This window comes from Melanerpes formicivorus, unplaced genomic scaffold (genome assembly GCF_026170545.1).
Source record: "Melanerpes formicivorus ecotype bairdi unplaced genomic scaffold, bMelFor1.0.p_v2 SCAF_4, whole genome shotgun sequence".
In the NCBI taxonomy this organism is placed as follows: Eukaryota; Metazoa; Chordata; class Aves; order Piciformes; family Picidae; genus Melanerpes; species Melanerpes formicivorus.
This window is the reverse complement of record NW_027142356.1, coordinates 8,124,071-8,138,705: the sequence shown is the minus strand read 5'-3', so window position 1 is coordinate 8,138,705 and position 14,635 is coordinate 8,124,071. Positions and strand designations below refer to the sequence as shown.

At 40.3% G+C, this 14,635-nt stretch overlaps 1 protein-coding gene across 4 annotated transcripts in view; it reads right to left on the bottom strand.

Moving 5' to 3' along the window:
• The window catches only part of GSTCD (glutathione S-transferase C-terminal domain containing), a 71,468-nt gene that overhangs the window by 13,126 nt on the left and 43,707 nt on the right, over window positions 1-14,635 (bottom strand). For all 4 annotated transcript variants that reach the window (XM_068136863.1, XM_068136867.1, XM_068136865.1 and 1 more), the window contains 4 exons: window positions 9,686-9,801; window positions 9,431-9,475; window positions 8,904-9,032; window positions 2,848-2,981 (listed from right to left, as the gene is read on the bottom strand). In XM_068136863.1, coding sequence (XP_067992964.1) covers window positions 2,848-2,981; window positions 8,904-9,032; window positions 9,431-9,475; window positions 9,686-9,801 — 424 coding nt within the window. The remainder of the gene's footprint in view (window positions 1-2,847; window positions 2,982-8,903; window positions 9,033-9,430; window positions 9,476-9,685; window positions 9,802-14,635) is intronic.

Below are 14,635 nucleotides of genomic sequence, written 5' to 3'. Positions count from 1 at the left end.
AGACCATTACAATTCTAGTTCATTAAACCAGGAAGAGTGTATTTGGCATTGTCTTTTTATATATATATATATCTATCTCATAGTATCAGTCAGGGTTGGAAGGGACCACGAGGATCACCTAATTCCAAACCCCCTGCCATGGGCAGGGACACCCCACACTAGATTAGGCTGGCCAGAGCCTCATCCAGCCTGGTCTTAAACACCTCCAGGGACGGGGCCTCAACCACCTCCCCAGACAACCCATTCCAGGGCTTTACCACTCTCATGGTGAAGAACTTCCTCTTCATGTCCAGCCTGAATCTCCCCACCTCCAGCTTCATTCCATTCCATTCCCCCTAGTCCTATCACTACCTGAGATCCTGAGAAGTCCCTCCCCAGCCTTCTTGGAGGCCCCCTTCAGATACTGGAAGGCCACAATTAGGTCACCTCAGAGCCTTCTCTTCTCCAGACTGAACAGCCTAAACTCCTTCAGTCTGTCCTCACAGGAGAGGTGCTCCAGCCCTCTGATCATCCTTGTGGCCCTGCTCTGGACACCTTCCAGCACCTCCATATCCCTCTTGTAATAGGGGCTCCAAAACTGGAGGCAGTACTGCAGGTGAGGTCTCACCAGAGCTGAGTAGAGGGGGAGGATCACTTCCCTTGACCTGCTGGCCACACTTCTCTTGATGCAGCCCAGGAGCTGATTGGCTTTCTGGGCTACAAGTGCACATTGAGAGCTCCTGTTGAGCTTCTCATCCACCAGCAGCCCCCAAGTCTCTCTCCTCAGGGCTGCTTTCCAGCCAGTCATATTTTACTGTTGATAAAAACTCTCCCTTTAAATCCTTATAAGGTGATGAGGCGGATTTCCTGGTCTTTCCACATTGGCACAGAAATACTTTGTATTACACGTACACAACCTCTAGACATGTATTTTGTTTGTATCACAAAAGGTAGAACTGAGTAGGCAGGCAGCAGGGGGAAGTGGACAGGCTATCATCTTTTATGTTCCTGTCAAAAAAGGGTAAAAAGACAAACTCCAAAATGTAGTTCAAGCCAGAGCTGAAAATTTTCTACACTGCCTTATGATACTAAGTTTCAAAATTTTAGCAAATACAAAGCCATAATTTACAGTCTTGCAGCATCTACAGCAATGGAAGTTTTCTAACATAGTGAGTATTCAAAGTCTTCACAATCTAAAACTGTAACTGGTCAAAAGTTGAAGAGCCTCAAATCCATTTCAAACCAAGTCAAAGTGAAGTCAAATCAATGGCACATGCCTGACAAGGATGCATAAGGTGGTTTTTAGATTTGTTGATTCCTTTTAAGACAGCATGCTTCAGTTTCTTATTTTAGGAAATACATCTGTAATTCCTAGTAGAACTGAGTCTGATTCATCTTGAACATCCAAAATGCAAAGTTCAGCTTTATGAAAGAGTCCACAACTCTCCTCCCCCATCTAGTTCTGCCTCAGAAAGCTGTTAGCCTCTTATCTCCTTTCATTTTATGCTTACCTTCCACATTTTATTTATATCAAAGGCATTAAAATTCTTAAGTCTAAGATATCTAAGTATCTTCAACATTGCAGATTTGAAGAAGACAAAATATGTACAGCCCAAGGTATTAAAAATATGAACTGAAATATAGGAGGGCTTGTCTACTTGGGCATAAATCAGAAGAGTTTTACAAGCAGTAAACCGTGGTATAAAGCAGACCCATTTATTTAAGCTGATTGCTTACATCTTTTGTCAACACTAAAATGTCAATTACCCTTCTTACAGTGATTTTCATCAGTTTTCTATTAACTTTATGATTCAAGGTAAAAGGCCTGGATATTACATTGATTCCTGTATAACTGTATCTACTTCTTCCATAGTATGAAGTCTTCTGTACTATGAGTAGATAAATCCAGAAAAAATAACCCAACATTATCAATCTGTTTCCTTTCCAGGATTGGTTGGCAAAGAGAAACAGAAGGAAACATTTTCATTGTAACTGTGAACCAGTTTAGCCAGACACTTGCAATGATCCTCAGCTGATTCAGTGTAAAGTTCTGCATGAGGGGAGGAATAACACCAGTCACCAGTACAGATTAGGGGCTGTTCTGCTGAAAAGCCATTCCATGAAGAATGAACTCTGAGTTCTAATGGACATCAAGTTATCCATGGGACAGCAATGTGCCCTTGTGTCCAAGGCGGCCAGTAGTCTCCTGAGGTGCATCAAGAAGTGTCCAGCAGGTCTAGGGAGGTTCTCCTCCCCCTCTGCTTTGCCCTGGTGAGACCACACCTGGAATACTGTGTCCAGTTTTGGGCTTCACTATTCAAGAGAGACAGGGATCTGCTGGAGAGAGTCCAACAGATAGCCAATGGGGAGCTACAAGGATGACTGTGGGACTTGAACATCTCTCCTATGAAGAAAGACTGAGACCTGGGGCTGTTTAGTCCTGAGACGAGAAGGCTGAGGGGGGGATCTTATCAATGTCTATAAATATCTGAAGGGTGGGTGTCACGATGAAGGTGACAATCTCTTTTTGGTGGTGCCCAGTGATAGGACAAGGAACAACAGGTACAAGCTAGAACACAGGAGGTTCCACCTCAACACGAGGAGACACTTCTTTATGGTGAGGTTGACTGAACACTGGAACAGGCTGCCTGGAAAGGTTGTGGCATCTCCTTCTCCAAAGACTTTCCAAACCCACCTGGATGTGCTTCTATGCAGCCTTCCCTAGGTGTTCCTGCTTTGGCAGGTGGGTTGCACTCTATCTCTATAGAGGTCCCTTCCAATTCCAAACAATCTGTGATTCTATTCTCATTTTAGTACTTTCTTCCTTCATTTAAGTTGGTATTTCAAGGCCTATCTTACTAGCTTTACCTTCGTGGATATTTAAACTTCATTGTGTTCTGGATGAAGCCATAACAACAAGGGGAGATGACAAAGGCTGCCCGTGCCTTGATACAGTGTTCAATCACCATGTCTGTTGCCACGCCACATGCATGCAGAGCCACCTAGAGTGTTAAAAACAAATAAAAAAAAAAATCAGCAAATTCTTTACAGTAACATTCTACATAAAATCCTGTTGCAGTGGGTTTTTTTTGGTTAACTGAACTACTTAAATGTGTGAGGAAATTTTTGCTATGAAAGCTGTTATGCCAAAGGCCTAGTCCTTAATTCCTCAGTATTTCCTTCCTCTACTTCATATCTAAGGCTAAGGAAAATTTATGGCCTATTCCATTAACAAGGGACCCACCAACACTGAAATAAGGGTCACTCACTCACCAGAAGCACTTAAAAGGGAGGTGCACTGCACTTCAATATCAAATAATTAAAATGAAGCTCCAGAAAAACATTCAAATAAGAACTACTGTGGTAATTAGCCAAAAATTTTCATCAAGCCAAAAAGACTTAGAAGAATGAACTATTTCAAAACTGGATTTCAATTTAGCAGTATGAGAAAGTAACAGATACACCTGAAGGTCATGTTAAAGGATAACATTTACACATACATTTTGATCATTAGATTGGAAGGTACTAAGTAAAAACTTTGGAAAACAAACACAGAAGGGGAAAGTGTCAAGTACAACTTGCCCTGCTTTTTTTTCCCTCCTCCTTATTCTTTTCTCAGCTCTTGATCTAAACCCAGAATACCACTTGATCATGAGAGCTACCTGCAATCATTGATCTGTGCTTGGGGAACACACAGGTTGCACCCAAATTCTTCATACTCTCTGTAGGAAGATAAGTTACTGCTGTACTCAATATACTGCTCTCTCCTAATCAACACCTGTGATACCAAATGGGCCATCTGAAAAGCAGCTATCACTTTCTCTTCCTTCTTCCTGTAGTCAGTAACTCAAAGAGCAGGCTTGGTGCTTACTCATTGATGTGTTTTCACTGAAACAAGGACATTTTTGAGGCACAGTTTTAATTTTATGCAGCACTGCTGATCTTTAAAACTGCATTGTGTTCTCTGGTTGTTCTTTACTCCAAACTTACAAAAAAGGTTTAAAACTGCAAAGCTCAGATTTTAGGATTTAAAGACATTTTTCAAGGTACTGCAATAGGAAGATAAAATCTTTGCTCTCAGATATAAATTAAAACAAAGAGGTTTTTGTTTGCAGACTGGTTGATGTAAGCTCAGCTAAGCAGACCATTAATCATCAACTGACTGTAAGTGAATACAGATGGTAACAAATGTTCCTGTCTCAGGCAGAACATTAAAACATTAATATGAAAAATAATTTCACAATGCAAAAGTTTTCTGTTCATATGAATTTTAAAACTAATATAAAACTGGTTTTACATCAGAAATAGATTCTTGATATCATAGCTATTATTAGACTGTCATGGAATAAAATTATGTTACTTCCTCATCTGTCCAAGCAGAAAACAAAGACCAGTGCTCTGCTTGCACATTTGGAAAAGAGACCTTAAAACAGCAAAAGATCAAAACAGCAGCTCTGCTGAGCTCGTATGAACTTTTACACCAATTAATTTCTTCTTTAGACTTTTCAGGATCAATTTAGCTAAGCAAATAAACATGAAATCTAAGATGGCTTTCTCAATATACTCTATACATTAGACTCACTATCTGAAACACAATAAAAAGTGGGGACTAATGCAGATAATGCATGTGATTCACAAATCCACGCATCTCTACACACAGGAAAATGAAATGGCCCCTGAAGAGAACAACAGAGCTACTGCAGTGTAAGATCATTACCCTGTACTACTCCCCTGCTGCAAAAGCTTCTCAGAACAGCCCAGTGCACATAGAAAAGTGAAGGGGAAAGCATGTTTCATGAAACCTTAGGATCACTTCCATGACCTTAAACAGAAAAGAGCTCAACACACCCCAAAATTACACACCTCACCCCCCAACCAAACCTTACATTTTTCAACTTGTTCTCACACATTAGGTGAGATAATTGTGAGCATTGTAGAAGTACTAAAACCAGCTAAGGTCTCAAAGAACTCTCTGGGTGTTGGCATGTCAATCAACACTGCACACAAATGTTTGGAAGCTTTCACTTTGCAGTTGGTGGTTGCACTACAACATCTAACACTACAACACACCACAATGCTTGGCACACAGGCGCTGCCCCATTACCTCAGCAATTCATAAAGGCAAAAACTTTACGTGGAGCAAAAGAGAAATGGCCAACACATTTATTTTAACCTGCTTTTGAACTTCTGGCAGATAACAGGTAAGAAAATAGATTTGATGTCAAAGTAGCTATAAATCATATAAACATGTTTTAAACTAATACCAGAAGCAGAGAGATGACAAATTCTGCCACATTCGTTTTTCTGTAGCTCTTTATATTTCAAGTATTATAACCAGCTAATTTCTTGTCATCGAGCTCACCCTCACATTTCCATTGTAATGTTTTGCTGAAAATGAAGTCATGCAATGAATGCACAGCTTTTCAAGCCTCAGAAGAAAGGTTTAGAAATGATGCATTGCCAAAATTTGTATGTATCCATGCATTATGGTATTACATTGTCATTTCTCTATCAGTCCAGCACTTACGACATCATGATACAAAGGCAGATAAATTCTGTATTATCTGTCTTCCAACACATTCAACATTCATGCTACTGGTCAGAAAACCAGCCAGCTCTTGTCTTACATGTGGCTGCAAAAGAAAGCTAATTCTGAATTAATGAGCACAACCTGAAGAATGAATTATGTATGGTATGATACAAACTAATTCTGTAGCTGAGATTGATACTGGGCTCCCAAAATGGGAAAGCTGTAGGTTTGATAGTTGAATAGATTACAGTCAGGTCAATGACAATGAAATCACAGGCCTGGAAATGAAGAATTTCAGAGTGAATTTTTCTGACATACAGAATCACAGAACAGATCTGGTTGGAAGGGACCTCAAAGATCACCCAGTCCAACCCTCAACCCAGTACTATTTTTCATGTATGTCACAAAAATTTAAAAAGGGAGAATGTCTAGGCCCAAAGAGTTGTAAGAGAAGTTAAATCCAATTGGCAGCTGGTCACTAGCAGTGTCCCCCAGGGTTCAGTGTTGAGGCCTAATCTCCTTAATATCTTTATCAGTGATCTAGAGGAGGGGATTGAGTGCTCTGTCTGTAAGTCTGCAGATGATACCATGTTAAGCAAGAGTGTTGATCTGCTTGAGAGTAGAGAGGCTTTGCAGAGAGATTTAGACAGGCTAGCTGCCTGGGCAAGGGCCAGTGAGATTTAACAAGGCCAAGTGCAAGGCCTTTGGGTCACAACAACCCCATGCAAAGCTTCAGACTTGGGGCAGAGTGACTAGAAAGCTGCCTGGCAGGAAAGGACCTGGAAGTGTTGGTCAACAGCCACCTGACTATGAGCTAGCAGTGTGCTCAAGTGGCAAATAAGGTGAAGAGCACCCTGGCCTGTTTCAGCAATAGTGTGGCCAGCAGGACCAGGGAAGTGACCGTGTCCCTGTACTCAGCATTGATAAGGCTGCACCTCGAATATTGTGTTCAGTTTTGGGTCCAATAAAGACATTGAATTGCTGGAGCATGTCCAAAGAAGGACAATGAAGATGGTGAAGGGTCTGGAACAGGCTTTGTGAGGAGTAGCTGAAGGAACTGGGTTGTTCAGCCTGGGGAAAAAAAAGGCTGAGTGGAGACCTTATTGCTCTCTACAGCTACCTGGAAGGAGGTTGGATGGAGGTGGGTGTTGCTCTTTTCTGCAAGTAAGAAGTGATATGGCAAGAGGAAACAGCCCAGAGCTGCATCAGGAGAGGTTTAAATGAAGTATTAGGAAAAATTTCTCCACTGGAAGAGTGGTTAAGTCTTGGACTGGCTGCCTAGGTAAGTTATGGAGCCACCATCCCTGAAAGTATTTAAATGACATATAGATGTGGTGCTGAGGGCAAACTGGCAGTGCTGGGTTAACAGGTGGATTTGATGATCTTACAGGTATTTTCCAACCAAAATGATACTATGATTCTACAAATATGCCACTTTTAAAAAAATAAAACTCCATGGAGATATTTCAGTTAATACTAACTTTAAAAATAGACTCCAGAAATTAAGACAGCAGCTCCTAAACACCTCCAATGATGGTGACTCCACCACCTCCCCGGGCAGCACATTCCAATGGCCAATCACTCTCTCTGTGTACAATTTCTTCCTAACATCCAGTCTGAAACTCCCCTGGCACAGCTTGAGACTGTGTCCTCATGCTCCGGTGCTGGTTGCTTGGGAGAAGAGACCAGCCCCCAGCTGGCTACAACCGCCCTTCAGGTAGCTGTAGAGAGCAATAAGGTCACCCCTGAGCCTCCTCTTCTCTGGGCTAAGCAACCCCAGCTCCCTCAGTCTCTCCTCATAGGGCTTGTGCTCCAAACCCCTCACCAGCGTTGTTGCCCTTCTCTGGACACACTCCAGCAAGTCAACATCCTTCCTGAACTGTGGAGCCCAGAGCTGGACACAGCACTCAAGGTGTGGCCTAACCAGTGCAGTGTACAGGGGCAGAATGACCTCCCTGCTCCTGCTGGCCACACTGTTCCTGATACAGGCCAGGATGCCATTGGCTTCTTGGCTGCCTGGGCACACTGCAGGCTCGTGTTCATCCTACCATCGACCAGTACCCCCAGGTCCCTCTCTGCCTGGCCACTCTCCAGCCAATCTGACCCCAGCTGTGCCAATGTGCAGAACCCAGCACTTGGATGTGTTCAATCTCTGGTGGCTCATTTCACTGAAAAACTATGACACATTTCATACACAGAATTCAGCAGATTATTCATACGATCATGATTTTTTGAAACAGATCTCAGGTTCATCCACTGAGGTGTATATGACAATGTAGCACAGAAAATAAAGCTAGAGATTTTGAGATTTACACTTGGAAGGACTAGGCTAAAATAATTTATCCTCTCCTCTTTCTTCTGCATTGTATTTGATTTCCTTTATTAAATAAACCAACCAAACAGTTAAAACAGTACTGTTCATGTGCCATAAACCTTCAGCTTTATATATCCTCAGCTACAGCCAAAACAGGCCCTTGGTTTGATGATTTAAAGACCAGTCTGACTCACACTGAAAGCTTAGGACTTACTGCAAAAGTTCCTATTCTGTTAGCAGAACATAAAATAAGACAGGAATTTTTACAGTTACAAGGGACTATTTATGCCTTACTCTTCCTGCAGAATTCTGCAGAATTCCTACAGAATTCTGAAGAGGACATTCATCTCATTTGCTTTCAGGGTCTAACACACATGCTTTGAATCAGTTTTTAAATCACCCACTTTGCTCTTGCAGAAAGAGATTCCTGCTTTGGTCTGCTCATTTACAGTTAACTGGGTGTCATATTGTCACCTGCTGACTACAACAGGAGTGCTCAACATGAGTCTTAAAAAACTGAAATCATTCTGCCTGAAGTTATGCATTGAGTACACATGTACATCATCAGTCTAACACACTCTGTCATGACAGTTCCTTCTCTGTTCAACACTGCATACTCTTGAGTGGTTTGCTTTATCTTAATATAGTTTTACTGTGACCTAACTACGTTTCTCATCTCATTTTATTGTATTCAGGCTTAATTTCAGCAACAATAATATTCTCTTCCTATCTTGAAATTATTACATCCATTAATGAGCCACTAATTTTAAAACAACCTGATTAAACCACAAATCTACCCCACATTTTCATCAACATGGTCAGGCAGCCCTCATATTTTTGTATGTGATTGGAGTAGACACCTCTCTCTTCACTCATGTAATACAAAAGTGATGCCAATCTGAAACAAATAATAAATACAAAACTAACAATATAGATTCATGTAGAAAGGGTGCTTCTCATAGCATCAAAATACCTACCTCTAAGGACATACAGAACTTTCTTCTTTTCAATATTTTAGTTGCTTTAAGAGTAATTAAGCAGATATGAAAGTTCTGAAGTGGCAAAATTATAAACACTTACCCCAATATTAAAAGTCCCATTAAAATAGTCCATATTTGCTTGAATGAACCAAATATTGTTTAAACCTAGTTCATCACTTCTGTCTTTAGCATGGATCAGAGACAACTCCTTATTTTCTATGAGCACCACCTAGATCACGTACACAGAGAAAGCAAGACAAAAGAACTGATAAATAAAAGTACAGCATTGCCAACAAGCAGAAAACATTATCATTTAGTTGAGGAATCTTCTGTATTACTTGTGTCATAGCCTAAGATCTCAAAAAAATGATTAGCAGGAAAGCCAACCACAGTGAAAGGCATTTAATACTTGTCAGTATCAATCAGTTTGCAAATATTTTATCTTTTCCTGTAACTTCCCCCCACCTCAGAAAAGCACCACACACACTCTAAAAATTTGCATGTTTCAAATTTAAGCCCTCTCCTGAGACAGCTGTGTCTTGATATTTATAATCCCCTTTAAAAATGTTGCACGTAGGGAGAATCAGAGACCACAAGCTCATAAAGTACTTCTTATTCAGAATTTACCTGGCATGACGGCATCATATGAGCAAGAACAATTCCAACATGACCCTGTGAAAACAAAACCAAACAAAATCTGAGTCACCTCTTAAGTGGTCCCAGTCACTAACTCATAACATAAGCATCCTCTAACCAGTCACAGAACCATTGAAATCAGCTAAAACATTAGTGTTTGTACTTCTGGCTTGGGTAGCAACCACCTAGAACTGCAAATATAATAGCTGCAATACACTGTACCATGTAAACACAAATATACATTACCCCTCCACTGCAAAAATCCACAATCACATCTCCAGGCTTAGCCAGCTTTGTCACTACTGACACCAAATTATTCAACTGCTGCTGCTTCCTCAGAGCCCGGTCTCTGGACATCTTTCCTGGGGATGGCAGAGAAAACACCAAAGCAGTCATCAACAGTTCTCAACACTGATAATTTTAAATAAGTAACAGCAAAGCATTGCAAAAGATAGTTGTGGCCAAGACTGAAAACTGGCTGGAACACTTGGGAATCGCAATCCACTTTGACCTAAATTCATGAACATTTGGCAGGGCTTCTCTACACCTTTAGCACATCTAAAAAATTCCATTCCAGGTCTTGCTGTTAACATCTTCTTATATAAACTTACTATTAATTAATCACATTGGTATATGCTCTAGCCCCATTATATTCTGAACCTGTGAATCATGCCCAGAAACAGAGCTGAAATCCACTTACAGCAAGGTTGACAAAATAAATCCCTATTTATTACATCTCTACACTCTCCTTAAATAACTTGCTTTTAAAAGTTGTACTCTTTCTCCTGTCAATTTTCACTTTTCATAATAAGCAGTCTCTGTTTATTTAAATGAGTGTCTGTGCAAGGAGGTAGTTCTCAAAGTGACTACTCCTGTCTGGCTTTCCATCACAACCGTATCACAACCAGAAATGGAAAAAAACTATTAATTTCTTTCTTTCTTGAAGTCCAACATACCATTGCTTCAGATATAAGTAGTTTCAGGCAGCACATACATATTTGTTAAGACGCACTTTGTCTCAGTGGGGCTAACAGAGTGCTGACATATACATTTAATACAGTTCTTGTTTGTCCAAATAGCAGGGTTTGACATAGACATTAACAGCACAAATATTCATCTTTACATGAAATAAAGGTACTGAAACAACTCTCTTGAATGAATTTTTATGAAGGAGGTTTAGGTGTACCAAACAATCCTAATGTTTTCTCGTGGACAAGCATGTTCACTACTTGGAGCACCATGATACAATTTAATATGGGCACTCTTTGGTTGAATTCATTAACTCTATCTATTAAAAATACATAGATGTTACCAGTACTGACGAACAGTTCAGAATAAAACCCACAAATCAGTGAAGTTTCCTGGTTACTACAAAAGCAGCAGCAGTCTCATCATCATCATAAAGAATTAGCATTTATTATGCAGTTTGTTTAAATCTCTATCCTGAAAACTTATTCTGTTGTGTATTTTATTTTAAATAATATTTCCCTTTACAAATAATTCATCAACTTGAACAAATACATCAGGTAAAATTATCACCACATTGCTCTACATAGACTGAGAAATCAAAAGAATCACTTTTTAAGAGACTACATTCTATACTGCCAGGACAAAGAAAAGATAAAAGCTGTGAGAAGAAAGCAGAGGTAGTAAGGTAGAGTTCATTTTGCACAAATATTGTACAGGCAGTCATTGGGAAAAAACAAACCCAAAACCAACAGAGAAATGAAGTTTTTAAGAAGTATTCCTGGGTGACTGGACTGTATGGTCACATCCTGGCCTGTATCAGGAACAGTGTGGCCAGCAGGAGCAGGGAGGTCATTCTGCCCCTGTACACTGCACTGGTTAGGCCACACCTTGAGTCCTGTGTCCAGCTCTGGGCCCCTCAGTTTAGCAAAGATGTTGAGTTGCTAGAAGGAGTCCAGAGAAGGGCAACAAAGTTGGTGAGAGGTTTGGAACGCAAGCCCTGTGAGGAGAGACTGAGGGAGCTGGGGCTGCTTAGCGGAGGATGCTCAGGGGAGACCTTATTGCTCTCGACAACTACCTGAAGGGGGGGCTGTGGACAGGCAGAGGTTGGTCTCTTCTCCCAGGCAACCAGCATCAGAACAAGAGGACACAGTCTCAAGCTCAGCCAGGGGAGGTTTAGACTGAATGTAAGGAAGAAATTCTTCAGAGAGAGTGATTGGCCATTGGAATGGGCTGCCCCGGGGAGGTGGCGGAGTCACCATCACTGGAGGTGTTTAGGAGGAGACTTGATAGGGTGCTTGGTGCCATGGTTTAGTTGATGAGATGATGTTGGATGATGGGTTGGACATGAGGATCTTGAAGGTCTATTCTATTCTATGTTAAAGTGTGTACTACTTATTGAAAATTAAGACATGGAATGAACACACCCTCTTCATTTCTTACCAACTTTGTAAGTATAAAACAATGCATTTTCAAAAAACAAAACCTCTGCTACATTTCAAACACTTCTTTACACTTTGTGATATTTACATCAAGAAGAGTTTCAGGAAATACAGCTTACCAATGACAAAAATATATAGAATGACTCTGGATATGAGACCTGTACATTATGTAAAATGAAAAATATATTGTAAGGAATCACATCTTTCACATGAGTAGACCCTTGGAAAAGCCTTTTATGAAAGATTATAGGAGAAATTCTAATTCCTTGCATGCCAAGTATCTATTCCAACTGCTCCACAGACTGCTTCTAATTTTTGCTTCCATTTGATAAACTAATGTTCAAATGTTTTAACTGTTTTAAATGGTTTTAACTGTAGGTAATGGAAGATGCAGGAATTTCACCATGTGAAAAACTCAGTGTCTTAGCTAGAAAGTCAGTCAGCCTCTGACACCAAATAGTTTGTTAGGCAGACAGGAATTGTGATATCATTACCTATAAACCCCTATCCCTACAAATCACGTGGTTACATCTTCTGTGTACATGCATGTATATATGCTTGCCCACATGCAATCACAAGGGATTGCTTCAGTTTTAAAAAGCAGCTGCTGTTTTTCACATAGCTTTACTGAGGCTGCTGGAGCAATAAATTAAAACAATTTGGATCTCATTTGTATTTGTCTGCTGTATCGTATGTGTAAAACACAGCTGTGGCAAGGGGTACACAGTGAACAGGAATATTTATCTTGATAATGCAGGCTACTACTTTATCAATCAACAGATCTTACTAGGTTTGTTTTAATTATTTCAATTCTACCTGATGAAGTACTTAAAATAGTCATTGCTCTCAAACAAAGCAGCAGCTTCCAAATGCCTTCCCCTGCAGCAAGACTTTCACCTGATAAGCACATTAGCAGCCAAGCAAGGCCAGACTTCCCAACAAATACACTTTACTTAGAGCCCACTAAAATCTGCATCTGGCCATGATTAGACAACTGTACGAGGTGTGACTGCAGCTCACATAGGTGAATCTGAGCTTGCTTTAAACAATTCAGTTTGGACTGGACATAACACTGCTGTGACAGCTCTGTGTTTAAGGCAAGCTAGCCTTACAAGAAGACCTCTTTGGCTCCTATGCTGCTAAAACCACAGCTATGAGCTTAAAATTAGCTCAGGTTCTGTTCAGAAACTGCAGGCACACATCTAACTGATACCGCAGGTCCAGAACTAGTGGGCAGCAGCAGGCACAAACAGCAAGAATAGATGTCACTCCTGATCAGTACTGGATAAAAATTTTATGTTCAGCTAAAACCAGAAAAATGGCTTTTCCAAAAGCATGATAAAAAAATAAACCGAGGGATTTTGTTTGACAGAATTCAGTAGGGTCTTATCCTTTTAATCTCAAGACAGCGAAAGCACACAGAATTCCTTACTTAGAAATACAATGTGAAGATAAAGTCAATTCTGTTCTCAAAAATGGGTTTGAACATAAAATTTGCCTTGTTAGTTTTGGTGTCCTCATTTACACTGTAACTCATTTTTAACAGGGGTTAGTTCTCAGAAGCATTGTGTTAAAAACAAACCAAAGCAAAAAAAAAAAAAAAAAACAAAAAAAACCAAAAAACCCACATCCAACCAAAACTTTCATCTTCACAAATTGGTATCCTTCCTGTTTGGTGGAAACAAGTAACAAAAGTATTTAAGTATCAATTAAGATATAAAATTGCAAGCTCCCTTGGTGGAAAGCCTTCCGAATTCAAGGTTCCTGAGCTCAAATAACTGCTGTAATTAATTTAATGGGATTTGCTGTAAATGCCTGTTTTTTTCCCCCCAGGTAGCTTTTGTATCACTCTCTCATATCCACTTTCAACTTCAATCTCTTAATTGCAAGAGGAACCAGGCAGGCAATTTTGTTTCCAATTCCTGCCTCTCAACAGGCATTAGCACAAACATTCTGAGCCATTTTCCTGCACAGTGCTGAAGGACAGACTACACCTGCTAGGCCACAAACAGCACAAAAAAAATCTATGCAAGCAAATGCTCTTAGTTTCTTATACAATTTCTCTGTCCTTATCCTCCAACACATTTTTTTTTTTCTGAAAAGCTTGGGATTTATAAATACACCAAGTACACCTGCTGAAAAATGCCACCAAGTTTTCATGGAGAGCAAAGTCGGCCAAACAGATCCTAGGAGTCACTACAAATCAAAAAGCAAGGTTTCATTAGCAAACTGCTTATAAATATGTAAAGGGTGAGTGCCAAGAGGATGGAGTCAGGCTCTGCTCAGTGATGCCCAATGACAGGACAAGATGCAGTTACACAAGATGATGGCAAATGTATTGCCTCTCTGAGCAGTAACAGCCCTGATAGTGCAGTCTGAAACAAAAAATCCTTCATCTCTACTTTGCCTACCATTCCTTTGTCTCTACTACTTCTTTTTGGGATCCTCAACTTATTTCTCTGCAACCTGTTACATTGCACCATATGAAGTAAGTCTCACTCTGCTTTTCACATCTACATTGTCTCCACACAGCTTCCTCCTTGGATTTCTCAAGACACTAGAACACTGCCTCACCCAGCAAACCAGCATTTTAGGCCATAGAAACAGAATTGTTTCATACTTACAAAGACTGCTTGCAATGATTCTTCTAAGTTTTCATATGCACATGGCCATGACTGAAGCCCTCAAAGTGTAAATCATTTCCAGCTATAAATTACTACGCAAAACTCAACCTAGAAGGTAAGCTCTACTACTTGTATAATTTTCCCTAATTCTGGATATGGTATTT